This window comes from Phaethon aethereus (genome assembly GCF_964289735.1).
Source record: "Phaethon aethereus genome assembly, chromosome: 9".
Taxonomy (NCBI): domain Eukaryota; kingdom Metazoa; phylum Chordata; class Aves; order Phaethontiformes; family Phaethontidae; genus Phaethon; species Phaethon aethereus.
The window spans coordinates 11,392,204-11,408,609 of NC_138585.1; the positions used below are offsets into that span (position 1 = coordinate 11,392,204).

The following is a 16,406-nucleotide window of genomic DNA, read 5'->3' on the forward strand; positions in this document are numbered from 1 at the left end:
TCAATCTCAGTTTAATTTTTATATGTCAAAAGTTATTAGGTCTTAGATACTTGAACCTTAATTATTATGGAAGCAATTAGCTCCTATGACTAGAAGGCTTTGCCTGAGCATTTGTTACAAGCACAGTATTTTCTGCAGTGTAAAAAATAAATATCCTAACACATCTGTAGCTATCTAGGACCTGCAGTTGCCACTGTGCTTCACACTGGTATCTTGGCTTTGTGCCAGACTGTAAAAGATAGAACTTATTGGCATGCACTATAAGACATTATGTATTTGTGTAATTGAAGATTATCTCCTAAGGAATTCTGGAAATTTAGAATTTCAAAATTTAAATATTTCCTGCTATAGAGCGATTAAATTGTTTCTAAATATTTAAATATTCCTTGAGACAAAACTATTTTGGTGTGCTATCTCCTACAAAGACAGCCATAATTAGACAACAGCTCCAAGTACCTTGAAAAGTGGGATTTCTAGAACTGACAAAAAACCCTACATTTGGGTTTCAAGATACTAAAGTATTCCATGGAGTTTTATGCAAAGGGATTTCATTAATATATATTGCTTTCTACTACCTTTTTTCAATGCATTACTACTTAATAGAAGCATGCATTTTAATTCTCAGTGTCTTTTTTCTTTTTCCCCTAGCACATCTTACCTGCAGTACAGTGTGCCCGTGCAGCCTTCCCCTGAGCCTTGGTGAGCTGATCTGACTTCTGCAAACTTCTGCTGGCTGAGGATGGCAGCTGAACAGCAGGGGACAACAGAGCTGTTCTAGAAATTGTTTTGGGATCTTCCTAGGTGAGAAATACTACAGAAGTACAAATGATACATAGTAAAGAGCTACTGCATGTTCACTAGCACACAGTGCCAGGCCTCCTCAGTACCTCACAAGTTTCTCAGTTGCTTTTACAAACAAGGGTAAAATTCAGGAACAGCCAGTGCTCAATCTCAACCAAGTCACAGGGAACATTTTTAATGCCTATAGATTTGCATTTTCCATAGTGCTCTTTGAATGTCAATCACTATCTCTTCCATAACTAATCTAAATACAAACTCTTTAGTGCCTTGTTTTACATTAAGAGGTTTGATTTAGATAACTTCTGCTGATAAATACCTTTTGCTAACAAAATTAAGGGCTGATGACTTCCAATTCAAGCTTTTGTTGAATCAAAGGCAACTAATAACATCAAAGCTTTGAAGGCAAAGGAAGCGCTTGATTCTAGCCGAAGGAACTTCTGTTTATGTTAAAACTCTTTTTCCCAGGCTCCATATCACGCATCGTCACCAGTTTTCTTCACTGGGACTCACCGCATCCACTACAGGGACAGAACTATGGTAATAAAAAGAAATGTAAGGTATACAACGGTTGTGCAAGCAATACAATACATGCACCAAGGGGAGGAGTAAAGCACAATGTGCTAATGGATGCTGTGACTTTTCATTTCCTTGTGTTTTTCAAGGGTTTTTTGTTGTTTAGGGGATATTTTATGCAGCTCTCTGCCAAGGAATACAGGCTTGAATACACACATATACGAGCAACTGGCTTACCTGGTGCGACACTTCTGCTCCTGTTTCTTCATGCAAGACAAAGCAATGCTGAGAATAGGTCACTCCATACACAAAGCCAGGGACCCTGGCCCTCAGTCCCAGGAACAGCTGAGGAGACCTCCTGCACGCTCACTGTCAGGACTTGGGGGGAACCTCTATTCCCAGGTCTGGGCATCATCTGCACCGTCCACACTATTTGGAAGCCTGCTACCCAGCACAAGGAGTGAGGAACACAATCCTCTAGTCCTCCAGGGAGTGTGCGCAACACACGCGCAGCTACTTTAATTGCAAATCCCCCTGTGAAACCCAGCTCCCTCCCTATTTTCCTCACAGTAACGCTCAGCCTTGAGCTCCCTTCCTCTTGAAGCAAATCTAAGGGGAACCACAGGGCAAAGGCCCTGCACCCATTGCAGCTCAAGCCCTGTGCTGGCCACCAACACAGAGGGCAGCTCCCAGAAATCCTCCTGTCCAGCCGTCACCAGCGCTCTCCTCCCAAGGTGGTGGTCTTACTCTTTTTTGGAACTCTTTAAAATGGTTTGAGATACACATTCTTAATGAAAATCCAAAAGTAAACTTAAACAAGCAAAAGTCTTTTCCTTTAATTGATATACATATATTCAGAGCAAAGTTACTCCACTGTATGTGGAAAATAGCCACATACTTTCTCCTGTAAAGGTAGTTAAAGCAGAAACATGAAGCTGACTGAAATACATGACCATTTTTAGACGGGATGTAAGAACTTCCCGAATAACAAGATGCCCTTTACTTGAACCATGGTTTGAAAAATGTCACCGGTGCAAATGCTAAGAAGAAAAAAAAAAAAATACCACCAACATATCTGACAGGACATAACGTCCACCGCTCTCAGCATATGTTAGTCTTACAATGCCACTTCACCAGTAAGCAAATAAAATTATGCCAAAATACATCCAACACAGCAAAACTGAACACAGCAAAAGGCTCTATTTAAAGCAGGCTCAGTTTAAGATTTATTCAATTGCTTTAGCTAATTTATATTCTCCACCTAAGACTCCTGGACTTCAGGAAATGAAGCATTTCAATGCTTTAACAACATTCTCCACGTGCATCTACCCCTCATATTTCTATTAGCTCCTCTGCACTCATTTAAAGCATAAATCCTCATTGATGTAAAAGGGCTTTCCATGCATACAATTAAAAAAAAAAAAATCGTATGCAAGAGAGACCCTCCCTGAGGTCTGAAGGCAGCAGCCATCCTGCACAGCTACATCCCACCATGCTCACAGAGCCCATGGCAAAGCTCTCACTAACTTCACAGGCACAGGACTTACTATACAGTCATGTCTTGAGAAAGGAATGAGCACATGCAACTCTCCATTTTCAACATTAGAACAAGACTCAGCCAAATTCTCTGAAGCACTCTTGGATAGTCATGTGTAAGGCTTCTGCAAGCAGTTTACTCTTCCCTAACTTCAGTGTTAAGCTCTGCCTCCCGCCCTCCCCGCCCTGCCGTAACACTACATGAAGAAAAAGTAAACAAAATACTCCATCTTCACATAGCATACTTGTTGGGACATTAGTTTATTTGATGTACTTCATTTCTGGAAAACACATCATTAAAGCCTCTGTATCTCTCACCAACGAGCACTATATCTAAATATATTGAAGCTATTGAGATTTGCCCCATGCAAGATTTCACATGATTCCTTTTGGTTCATCTGATGAGAGGAGAGAGAAACAGAAAAATAAGCTCTCAATTCACAGTACAAAATATGTAGTATAATAACAGAAGTCCTTTAATGAAGCAAGAAGAAAATAAGCCCTGCGCTTCACACTCACATTAAAAATGGTGGAAAACAGTAGGCTGGGAGTGATGGTACAGTTTAGCTTGTCTCACTTGTTTAGTTTGCTTCTGTATATAAATTTAATGGCCATCTTGATATTACAGGCTTACAGAATGGTAATTAAGACCAGGCAGCTAGCTGGACTTGTATTTACAGCTGGATAAGCCTGCGCTCATAACAATCAATCCTGACCATGCTATAGCAGCTGCAAAGAGAACATTTTTATTAAGGTTTACAAGGATAAAGTGAGGTGGTTTTAAGAATATGTGCAGCTTCCAACCAGCTACGGTTTCAATAGCCAAAATAGCAATGAATGTTCAAGACGAGCAGGGTTTTTAAATTATCTATGGAAATTTAAGTAAAATACTACATTGTTAACCACCCATTTACGTCATCTGGATTTCCCCATCTCAGAAAGTCTTAGGGCATATTTTCAGCCCTTTTGAGTCAACAGGACAGTACAAACAGGAAAAGGCACCATGGTCTCTGGGTATGGAAATGAGAGACAATGTTCTCTTTGCATTAATTTTGACTGATTCAGTATCAAGACACACAAAACCAACCCATGCATGGTAACAGTGTGGCAGAGGGGAGCCATTCACCTACTCTTCAGCTGGCCAGAGCAAAGATTTTGGAGTTGGGGAGCAATGAAGGGGAAGAGGCATGAGGCTGGAATTGTCACAACCAAAACCACACTGTAGGCAGCATGAAGCTGGGAGAATGGTTCATTAATTTGGGCATTTTCTGAATGTTGAGGTGCCACAAGGCCCAGGAGGTGGGGAGCATGCTGTCTCCTGAAAGCTAAAGCAATAATGTGTTTGGCCACCACCATGGCTGAGCTGATTAGGATGGCACACAAGTAGCAGAGGTAGCGCAGGACAGAAATGCTGGGCAAACTATAGGAGAAAAAAACAAAACACAAAACAATAAAGAACAACAGTCAAAGTTTTAAAAGTGCAATGACCAATAAAAGCAGCAACATAGCATTAGTAAGTTTGCTGTAGAGGCATCTAGGGTAGAGTAGAAACAGGGTATTTTGCAAGCATGTGGTAAAAGACAGTCCTGCTGCAAGGCCTTTGCAACCAAAACTAACAAGGCAGAAAATCAAAAATAGGCAGTAATATCTGAGCAGACATTATTCCTAAGTGACTCTCTTACACAAGGAATTGGAATCAGGCCTAGCAGGGCCATTTTAAGACAATGTTTTATTTATGTAATAAGTATCCCAGTAAGAAACATTTTCTTTCTATGGATCATAATCGGATCACGATCAATATTACTCGCTATTCATCGTATAAACTTCTTACAAGCTTCTCCCTTGCAGACTAACTCCAGTCTCTGCTACACTCGTGTAAATCCTGTTGCTCAAAGCATGCTGAGACAGTTTCACATGCACAGAGGTTTATTCGTAGGGCCCACAGCTGATGGCATGCATTGTCTCCAATGGTGACAGCTACTTTGGGGAAAAGAAGAAAAATGGGAGAAAGAGAGACAAAAGGGAAAATGAAAACTCTTGGCAGCAGCCAGCAAGGCCAGGAGAAGAGCAACAAGGGCAACAGGTTGCCCCAGTGGCTTTGGTGAAAGGGCGCGGAGCTGCAGGGAGAGAGCAGGCTGCAGGAATCCAGAGGCAGGCCCTTGGCTTTGCTCAGGTTAAGGCACCGCAGGCACTGCCCCGCTCTCCCCGAAAACACCTCAGATCCAGTTAATAGGCTGGCACAAGTGTAACAACCCCAGGTGTTTCCCAGAGCTGCAACAGTCAAGCTTGGTGCGTACCTGCTGACACTGCACTGCACCAGGCAAGCCCAGCTGTGGCCATGGCCCCTTCATGCTACACAGGCACAAAATAAACCCCACCATAATCACCACCGGGCAGCAAGCTTAGTACAGGAACCATTCTCTTTTTACCTTGGGAGTAAAGCGATTAAGCTATTCTGAAACACCAAGCTCCATTTATTTTTTTTTTTTTTTTTACTTCTTCTCTAATAGAGATTTTTTAAATCTCCATCAATATGTGCAAGACTTGATTTTAAAACGCCAGTACCACTCCAACACCATTTGTATAAATTGCCAAGCCAGACTTCTGTTAATCTTCAACTAAGATACATCATCACAAAAATTTCAACATCATGCCTTATACAAAGCCTGAACTAATAATCTCACCAACTCAATCCAATAAGACAGGCAAGCAATGAGTATCATGGCTGCAAATTCCATATCATTAATATTTTCCCATTTAATAAAAGTATACTCTTAAGAATGCAATTATTTTCACTGTTTATGCTCCTCTCACCTCAGACTCCCAAGCTGCTGAGAAAAGCTTTTCCACTGGTGGGAACTGGAGGAGTAAGATCGCCTGATCCAGGTGGGTAACAAAAAGCTACTGATTATTCATCACTGACTTCACTTTGACAAGCCTTCCAATGGAAAGGGAAAAAAAAAGTTAAAGCTATGACGCCACTTCAAAAATTGCAGGCAGCATTTTTAACCTCTGTCCTTTTGCATTACTGAAGCAGTGCCTGGAAAAGCTACAGCAGAAGAGAGTGAGTCATTTAGGCAGTTCCCTTCATGCCACCACCATAGCTCAAAGGGACAGAAATCGAGAAACATTAGAATCAGTGTAAGCCTATTAGGACATTAAGCAAAACACACAGAACTTAAACAAAATCTGTTAAAAGGCACAGAGAAAACATGCCTTTCTGAGTAGAGAGCAACTTATTTTCTGGAGATATTCCAGATTTTCAGTTTCCCATCTGGTGGTAGTTAGTGTCATGATAAGGGAAGAGGAGGTTTCCAGCTGAAACACAAGAGTGCACAACATTTGACATGAAAGACCTACAAGCAGGACAGCCGCAGTCTCATCAAAATCATAGAATAGTTTGGGTTGGAAGGGACCTTAGGATCCGAACAAGGATGGACACATTTTTATATACAGGCATCTAAATCACTCATGCCCGTATACAGAAGCATGCTCTATTTAAATAAGAGCAAATTAGGAACCTGTGATTAAAAGTGTGGTCCAGTTAGGAAGAACAAAAGACTTATTCTCATGCTTTTTTGCCCTTCCCCAGCATAGGGTGGTTTAGCTTAAGCTGAGACTTGCCATTTACAGGTATACAATAAGCCAGTTGGGTTTTTTCGTTCTTTGGAGCAGTTACAGATCGTAACACTTGGTGCTCCAGCGTTCACAAACACTATCACAGGGAAGAGGCAGGATGCACATTAAGTGCTCAACTGTGGCTGCCAGAGAGATGACAACCCTCTGGGCACTGCATCCCTCTGCCTTGCCTAGGCGGTCTCAGCTGGAGGAGGATGAGCAGCTGTGGTTCCTCTGGAGCCAGAGACCTGCCTCTCACCTACACCACCGCTCAAAAAAAAGCAAACGAACCCTCAGGATAAAACAAGAGACTGCGTGCTGTATTGTACCGAGGACTCCTGCTCTGTTCTAGGCTGTCTGCTCTGAGTGGGGCTGTGACAGTCCAACCCCAGGTGCAGGGCTGGCATTCCCCATTTGCAAACAGGACTGGTGTGAAAGGAGGGGAGGGGGGGTGAGAAGGTGCCCCTTGGAAACTATAGCCTCCAAGTCAACCTCTGTCTCAACGACCAGCCAGCACCACAAACTCTGAAACACGTACACCTAAAGCTCTATGCTGCAAATCAATGCAAATACTATCTATGCCTCCTATTTGGTGAAATCATGCCCACGAGTCCAGAAGGGTGGAAACCGTGATGGCGCAGCCAGCCCAAGAAGGTGTAGATGTAACAGTAACAGGAGGAACAAGTTTTAAGCCTTCTGCTGTAATTAAAAAATACATTTTAGGAAACATGATGGCAAAAAAGTTGCATCGGAACTGGAACTGGGAAAGAAAGAGACACTCTCTAATTTTGTTCAATTATTTAACTTTCCAGATTTTGTGGGGGTTCCCTCTAGATTACTTCAAGCAAGACATTTCTCTGCTATTCTTAAAATCATCCCATTCAATTACAGAATGAGATTTTGGATCTCAGCAGAAGAGTTTTGTTTCTTCAGGATTCAGCAGCTAACACCAAATGAAAGAGAAAAGAAAAGCCTGTCTTGTGATGAAAGAACAAGGAAAAGAGCAATCACATAAGAAAACCAATGCCCAGACATCTGAACAGCAAAGCAATTGCATGTGTCAAGTTCCCATAGCACCACGGTGCCAGCTGAGGCTTATGTTAAAACTGTGCAATAAAATTAGATGTCTGGAACCTCTGTCAGAAGAACGATGCTATCTCATTAATGGGATTACATAGAAAAATTGGAGGGATTTCAGTCAAGAGGAATAAAACGATTAAGGATCAAAAGAGTGTGACTCACGAAAAAAAGTAAAAACTGGCTGTGCTCTGGCCTGAAAAGCCCATGTCTCAGAAGCGGAGAGGCTCAGTGGTACCAACAACACCACAGCATCTCTCTCCTTACACTTGGAGTAACAGTGATAGATCAGACCCCACAGAGTGAAAACTCGTATTATAAAATACTGCCTTTGTTATGGCAACACTATTATTGTATCACTCAGCAAGAAACTAATAATCAGAGGGGAAAGAGGAGAGGAAGGCTAATTACCTATAAACAACTGGAGGATACAAGCCTGTAAGAGAAGAATACATTTAGTCAGAACAAACGAGAGGGGAAAAAGAAAGAGACTGTGACTAGAGACTGGCTAAAATCAGAGCCTTTCTGTTAAGGACTGGAGAGGATTTCTTAGCCATAGGAACAACATATATGTGGGATCATCTTCCTAAGGGGGGTACTGGAAATCACAACTGCTGAATCGTCTGACGAAGGGCTGGCCACCATCCCAAAAACACCACCATGAGACTCCAGTGCTGGCAGGAGGTAAGCTAGCAGCAGGGGGAAGGGCAGAAGGAGAAATACTGCAAGCAGGAAAAGGGACCATTGTGGCAGCAGACGTTCCGTAGTCACCACTACTATGGTACATTGCAGGAAAAATAAATGAATAAAAGAGATCTCTAAACATAGAACGAGATTCTCTTCAGAGGGAGAAACATTCAACATCTCTCTGCAATCCATCTTTTCCAGTTGAAGAACTATAGGCTAAGTAAAAAGGTTCATTTAAATTCCACACACATTCACAGAGATAAACTGATTTCAGAAAGCATTATTATGTCTGAACTCTCTCTCACTGGGGGTGAAAGCCAGATACTTTGTGAACCATTTTTATGATAGTTAATATTCTCTAAAAATTCATTAGATGTCAACATAAAGGACAAAAGACATCACTGCAGAAGAGCAGATGCTACAAGCTACCATACGAAGCATATTAGGGTCACTTGCCCTGCATTCCTTCACGTCGGCACAGGGCAGCACTGTTTCAACACTCAGCAGCTGTCTTGTTTCTTGGCTATCGTGACAGGCAAAAAGTCAAACAAAAATGACACTTCCCAAGAAGAAATTTTGCTGAGGAACTGCCAGACCTTGAGGTGCCCAAGCAAAGCCCTTCACAGCATGCCCAAAGCCCATGCCATCCACAGAGTATGCCAAGAGAAGCAAGGGAACACACCAGGAAGCAATTTCTTCCAACTCCATCTCACTCACGTCAGATCTGCCAACAAGAAGAGTGTGTGCACACACATACGTGTGTGTGTGTATACACACTGGCAGGGGAGGAGGTTAGGACATTTAAATGCACTTTGGACCTCATCCAGTACATGTAGCGTCGGGCAATGGCTCTTCTAGAGCTGACACTTTACAGAGCAGTGGAGGCTGAAGCTCAGCTCTCTCCTTTTTCATCAAGACCCTTGTGGCCAGCTGGATACAACTGACAACCAGGCTGGGTGAAGGTGACTTGGCTGCCAAGTCCCAACTGGCAGCACAGGCCAAACTGGTACCCAGATCAGTCTGCAAGGCTGCCCATGGTTCTGCAAGGCTAGGCAAGCTCTGCGACCAAGGAAAATGACTCCAACAGAAGATGCAAACAGAGCAGATTTATTTGCTATTTTTATATGGTTTCTTACCACAGAACACCACATTCAAAAGCTCTTAAGCCGTTAAAATTCTGAGACCTTTCTCAGAAGCTGTGCTTTAATGTAACTGGGCAAATACATCTTGTTGCATAATCAAATCAAGATCTAAGTCTCCTTGACACACACCCCTTTTCCCCCCCCCCTTTTTTTTTTTAAGAGAAGAAAAGAGAGACACATCACACACACAAAAAAAAAAAAATTAACCTCAAGCTTTAAGCTGCAACCCTATTTCAGTAGGTATATATCTGTGTTTCCTAAGTGCAAATACAGAGCACCTGGCCCTTCATCTCCCATCTCAGCACTAGCACTTACAGAAACAATGGCAGTGTTTACAACGAGCGATGTTCATTGCAGGCTGTTAGAAATCTTCCACAATTTGCATTGTGCTACACAACCCAAACTTTTTTTCCCTGAAGCCCAAAATTTCTGGTCAGAAATGCCCAATGACTTTTCTGATGTAAAACTTTATAGTATTAGTAGCAGTTAATGGGGTTTCCAGAACAACAACAACCGTTTTCGTTACTTTGAGCTCTTCAGAGTCCTAACACATACATGGGACACCTCCACAGTGGTCTTGTTCCTTAAGTTTATACTCCCAAGTACCTTGCATCCAGTGTGAGTTCGGGTCTTCATGAGGGGAGTTGTGGTGCACAGCTCAATGGCTTCTGGTTCATGGAAGATCACTGTTGGGAGAGGCTCTTTCCGAAGAGTTAAGACATTCAACTTAGTCTTTAACATGGTCTGAAAGTGCTAAACAGAGAAAGAAAAGCAATTATCTTCAGCTCTAGTGCAGAAAAATAAGAGTTAGTAGTTGGACGTGTCTGCATGTTTCACTTGCTGTTCAGTGCCTTGGAAGTTTCCATGGGGCAAGTTAACAAGTTTTATAACTTAAGACAGTGAACATCCATTATTACTATTAGCAATGTGGAGACTGTTTTTAATTAAAAAGAGATATAAACGCACAAAATGAGAGGATTCATTAGAATCCACGTATGTCCCAAAAAGGATTTAAATTCAACCTCTCATCACTCCCAGGCATATTATAAAACCGTTCATAGACCCAGTTCCTCTACTAATGACCACAGGAAAGGAATAACAGGGGATCAAAGACCATTCAAAGAACTATGTATTCATTCATTCTTGTTTTCTTTCCTCTGTATTTAAATCTCATCCCATTGACCTTTATAGATGTTATAGTGTTCCCACTGAGCTGAATGCCTCATCAGTTTGCCTTTAGCATGTGAATTTTAAATTATCTTCCTTTGTAAGCAATAGTTCCTCTAGTCTCCAATGTAAATGCCACTACTGATACTAACCAACAGATGTCATTCAAAACTTGTCACTTGCTATAACAGACAAGAAATAACTCCCCAAGCTTGGGTGTGGAACTATCCAAGTGGACAGTAATGTTGTTGAATGAAAAGTTTCTCAGCAATTGCTTCAAGTGAAGAAAGTCAATCCTTGAAAGATTTTCAAATCAATTTTGTGGAATCAGGGGAGTCAGAGAAATTTTTCAACATTTAGATGTTTCTTTGAACTGACCTTCATTTGAGACGCTGAACATTTTTGCTTGCTACTACGTATCTAAGGGGGGAAGATGAAGCAAATCAATGTAGTGTTCCCAGTTAGTAACATACTGCAGCACTGTCTAAAGAAATATGTATTTTTTTAAAGCTTCGTTAACAACTTTTATAAAATCAACTTTTATAAATCAGCAGTTAGTAGATGCATGAGCAATGACGTCAAATTACTTTTATCAAACCCAAGCCATTTGTTCTGACTTTTGATGGGAGATTCTTGGTTTGCAGTCACCCCTTTCCTCAGCCTCCCCTTCACTTCTGCAAGGCAGACAAACATAACAGGGCCGGCCTGTAGAAAGAGACACGCTAAGTGATTTCCCAGGACCGTACAAGAAGCATCTATCAGAGCTAGAAAATCAGCTCAGGTTCTTGCTTTTCAATCCCGTGCCTGAGGCGAGGACAGTCCCTATTAAACATTTTATTTATACGCAGGGGATGAATCAACTACTTAGGTACCATGCTGTTTTCATATAGAGTTTTGTGGACTGTATTCCATTGAAAATGCATGAGAATTTCTTGGAAATAAACTTCCTACTTAATTCATAAATACTTTATCATTAGCTAACTGAAAGCCTGTTAATACATGTCTAAAACAGTTTAATCCTTAGCTCATCAGTGGTTAGGTCTACTAATTGTTATGATACTGGATCTAAAGCACCTTAAACACTCTCATAAGCATATTCAAGGCATAAACACTAACAGTCTGTGAAAATAGTACTTATTTTCCTGCTTCACGCATGAAGTTGCAGCCTGTTACAGCAATACTTTAGGGCCTCCGTGCTGTCTGTGCAAGCATTCAAGTTTCCATCCCAGTGAAGAAAACTACTCCTATTATTTTTCATCTGGCTCATATTACACATTATCCCATTCACTGTCCCAAGCACAGCTCCAGCAAGAGTACTCCATTTAAGACAACTATACATTGAAGAACATTCTTTGACACGTTTCTGAAGATAACAGAGCTCTCTGGAGCCAGGATTACTAAACTCACCGAGAAAATCTGTTTCATTTTACCTTTCAGTTACAATTAACAGCCTTTTGTTTGGAGTTTCCTAGGCTTCTCTGGTGAAGTTGTTAGCAAAGGTTAAACAACAGATAACCAGCCATGACGAGTATAAAGTAAGATCAAAGTCTGAGATCCTGAGAAGCACCGCTGATTGCCAACCACAGCACTGGGCTTGCTGGTCTCATTAACTAATTGCTGTCTGCTACAACTATGGTTCTCTACTAGATTGACTTGCTTTTATATACAGGCTTTAGCTTGTATATACAGGAGGTTGTATTCTGGAGGGGAAAATACGCAGAAGGGAGAGGGTGCCGCAGACCCGCCATGCGCAGGTCATGGCGATTCCCCAGCTGTGACTGGCTCCTTTTCAGGCGCGGGGAAATGCTGTCTCCAAGGTCATCTGCTGCCTTGTGCACGCTGGGAATGGGAGAGGAAGGCAGAGGTGGAAAATTTACCTAAACATATTTTTAACCTTAAGTTTGTACTATTTTGCTGGTGGGCCTATCTTGGATCAAACCAAAGGTAATGACTGTGAAATATCATGATCCCATCCTAGCATTTAACTTCTCCCTCCCTGTGTGCTGAAAGCTCCATTCCCATAGATGGCCTCTTTACAGAGGTTCTCAAATAAAGAACAGTACTTCCAGTAGATACTCGATAGATGAAAAAACTGCATTAAGCCCCTCTGAGTACTGAGCCTGGACCTCCAAAATGGTGGTTCTCCTCTGCTAGCATCTCTATCAACTTCAGTGGGAAGTGACAGAGAGCGCACAATTTGACCAAAATGAGGAAAGCTGTAACAATGATCTACTTTTTTTTCATGTTTTAACAACCACATATACAGTCCTGAACAAGGAAAAGACTACTCTGCCTTACAAAGGCAATTCAATACTTGTATGAGCAGCAAGTTGAAGTGGTTGGGTGCCAAAAACACTAGAGCACAATTGGCAGCAAACAGATAATTAGTAGCCAGAGAAGTGCAGGACAGATTGGGGGTGGACACAGAAACAGCCTTTTTCTTTGGACTGCATGGCTAGTGCAGACAATGCTGCGCTCCCTGCACACAGGTCATATGATGGCTGCCATAAGAAAATCAAGTCTGGGCCAGGAGACACCACGCAGTTAGCCCCCAAATAAGCAAGTTATTTAAACACATGCCTAACTTTCACTATGTGAGCAGTCCCAGTAAAGCACATGTGGGTAGTCAATGGGATTATTCATGTGCTTTAAGCCAAGAAGAGGATAAAGTGCTTCGCTGAACCCATTTCTTAGTTCCCACTCCAAACTGGCATCTCCTGTGGAAACTGTTGGCAAATGTTGTCCTATAACAGTGGTCGATGCATTTTTTTGAGAAAAGGCACTAGCTCTCCACTGCTGTGAACGCAGAATATTTCTTTAAAGTGCTTTAAGTTCACAAAGTTCTTGAAAAGCACGACTTTGGCAATTCAGTGAGTAAAGGTTCAGGGACTTTATTCCATTCACATTTCATGTGGCAGAACTACTAGGTTCATTTGGTAGCTCTTATACTGATAATCATCAGAAGAAGATACTCTTAACTGGCATGACCATAACATCATCTCAAAACTGCACATCGTTCATCCTTAATCGATTTAGATGGTGCTACTAATATATAGACTTTACGTTTGAAAGAAATGCAAGGAGCAACAAAACAGTAAATTGGCAGCAAGTTTTAGAATTCCTTGAGCAAACAAAATACTTTAATTGCCAAAGAAAGGGTCAGGGCTGTAATTAGCATTGTATTTTCCTATTTACTGAACATGAAATCATTCAGAGTAAAATCTCAGGAAAGCCCCTAATAACATTGGAAAATTATCTTAGTACAAAACCATAGTTTTGCTTATTCAAGGATTCAAGTTCCATCATTTTCTTTTGTTTAGTTTACCAGTCTTAATGGCATCACTTCCCTCTATAGAAGAAAACTGAAGGGTGTATAACTGGTAGCCCAAACCCATAGCAGGCCAAGACTGTCACTACGGAGGTACGATATATACTTGCCTCCTTGGTGACCTTCAAAGTGCTCCCTATTTCAATGAAAACCCTGTCATCACTGATCCTCTTAGCTACAGATTAATTGAACATAAGAATCAAGAACTTGTAAACTGTTTTCAACATACATTTTGTTATCAGCTCAACAGTCACACATTAGCTCAAGATTAACTACTTCACAACATTCAGTTTGAAAATTTTAGGTGCTACGTATTTAGTCCAAGCACAATTTCTGTTGCTGTTAAAACTAAAAGTTAACAGCATTTGGGTTTTGGTTTAGTTTGTCAGCAAAAATAATCACTTCTACAACTCAGGCCAAATGTCTTGGAGAAAACAACTGTGACTCTATACAATTAAGCGTGCCCTGGAGGAGAAAAGTATGCACTGACAATTTGTAATAATAATGCTTAACACTTCTGCACAGCTCTTCATCTTCAGGGCTTAACTAAACAGTCACTGCTGTCCTCAATAGTGAGTACTCAGCAGACAAGCCTGGGCTAGTGGATTTTTTCATTTTCATGACGGAAATAAAACAAAGACTCAAATTCAAAAAAATCTAAGAAAGGTTTATATATTGGATGTGAATATGAAAACAAATGTCAAGAAAGAGGGGACTGTAACTCATTGTAATCTATAATCCAGCAATAGGGGATAAGCAAAATGAGCACAGTTTATAGGCTAACTGGGTTGCCACATGGTGAATGTAAGTAAAGTCTTCAGCACCTTAGCCCTCAGCCCCCGTTACCTCTTAACATCAGCATTACAACGAACACATGACTGCATAAACTGGTATCACATTTCCAGATGACTTGTATTTGGCAAAATTTTGCCAAAGATACACGTTGACTGCAAACCCCCAAATTATAGGGTGTTAACTTGTGAAAAAGAGTTATTGTAGAAGTTCAAAGCCTTTGAAAGAGGGGTTTGCCAGAAGGAGGAGAAATCCTCTGGGCAACTCATCCTTCTACAGCACCTACAAAGGAATTCCCAGATGAAATCCATGTTAGAGCATCAGCAAAACATCAGTCCCTGGGAAATTAAAAAATTGCCTCAGTAATTTATTACTTCAGTGCAAATACTTCCTCTACCTTTGAAATCCATTTAGCTCTGGAATTCAACCAAGACTTTTCAACAGCATCTCACAGCAAGACACAGCAGCCTAGGAGGCGAAAGACACAACCAAGTGCAATGAACTGCGAGAGAATTTTAGAAAGTCTACATGTCCCTTTTCACCTACTCCCAGTGGAATTTGAGTACCAACATACGGAGTCTGTAGATACAAGACCCCACTCTCTCACCCACGGTCAGAGCAGATAACACCACAGTAGTCCTTTAGCAGTATGGTCACACCATCAGTGACATGAGCGCAGCTGTGACCTGAGGACCACCCCACCCATCTTTTTTGGCAAGAAAATAATTCTGATACTGTTCATATAAAAACTCATCCATTCCAAGGCTTTGTTTTTTTTAAAGCAAATGCTATCCAGTACAGATAAATGTCACATCTGATCCATTTCTTGTTAAACAAATACTGCAAACACAGTTTAAATACTTTCCCCTCCCCCATATTAAACTTTACTGTGCTGTATTTATTTATCCCTTACTAGCAGTTCATATAAACATGGTACTGAACACTACAATAAAACCCTCTACGGAGGGGATGGAAGCACTTATCAAAGTCAGAAATCATCCCATCAGCAGCCTGCTCTGAAACACAAAACTGACTGGCACGCACAAATCCGAGATCATGTCATGGCTCTTTATACTCAAGCAGATCGGGCCTGAGTAATCTTCTTGAAGCCAATCCAACTCCAGAAATCTGGTTATTACAAGCCTGTCTCATCTAGCGTGTCCAGAGCTATACCTTGCCAGCCTATCAAACTAAATCCATTCAATCTCTTTCAGGTAACAGACACTACTTAGGTGAAAAAGCAGGTAACTGTGTCTGAATGTACATCTCTCAATTGCAAAGAAACAGCAACGGGCACGAGGGGGTGACGGACTTGTCTGCAGGCACCCTGTGACACATTTTGGAAGTAGAGGACCTTGGGCAGGCCCATGGCGTGACTCAGCATGCCCACGCTGAGGGCATGGCACCTCCAAGGATCTTGGGGCAAAGACCCTGGGAAACATTGTGCCACAAAAGGGGAAAGAAAAAAAAAAACAACACACAAACGTTTGCCACCCCTCCATATGCCTGACGCCACCCTGCATGGTTGCTCATTAGATATTGATGAGTATCTAATCACCTGCCACCATTTTCCCTCCTCGTGTCCCCCTGCTCCTACCACCCCCCTGCTAGATAGCGTAGAGGAGATATGGGGGCAGGGGGGTGTGTCCTGGCACGGAAAAGGGTAATCAGCGTTTACCAGAGTAAGCTCAAACCTGTATGACCGGACACCAAGCAGAAGACGGCATCAAAGCAAGCACAGCACG

At 41.7% G+C, this 16,406-nt stretch overlaps 1 protein-coding gene across 1 annotated transcript in view; it reads right to left on the reverse strand.

Moving 5' to 3' along the window:
• Positions 1-16,406, reverse strand: part of PID1 (phosphotyrosine interaction domain containing 1) — a gene marked incomplete at both ends in the record, with an annotated part of 89,679 nt that overhangs the window by 44,654 nt on the left and 28,619 nt on the right. Inside the window, one exon of the mRNA XM_082003552.1 lies at positions 9,981-10,127. Coding sequence (XP_081859678.1) covers positions 9,981-10,127 — 147 coding nt within the window. The remainder of the gene's footprint in view (positions 1-9,980; positions 10,128-16,406) is intronic.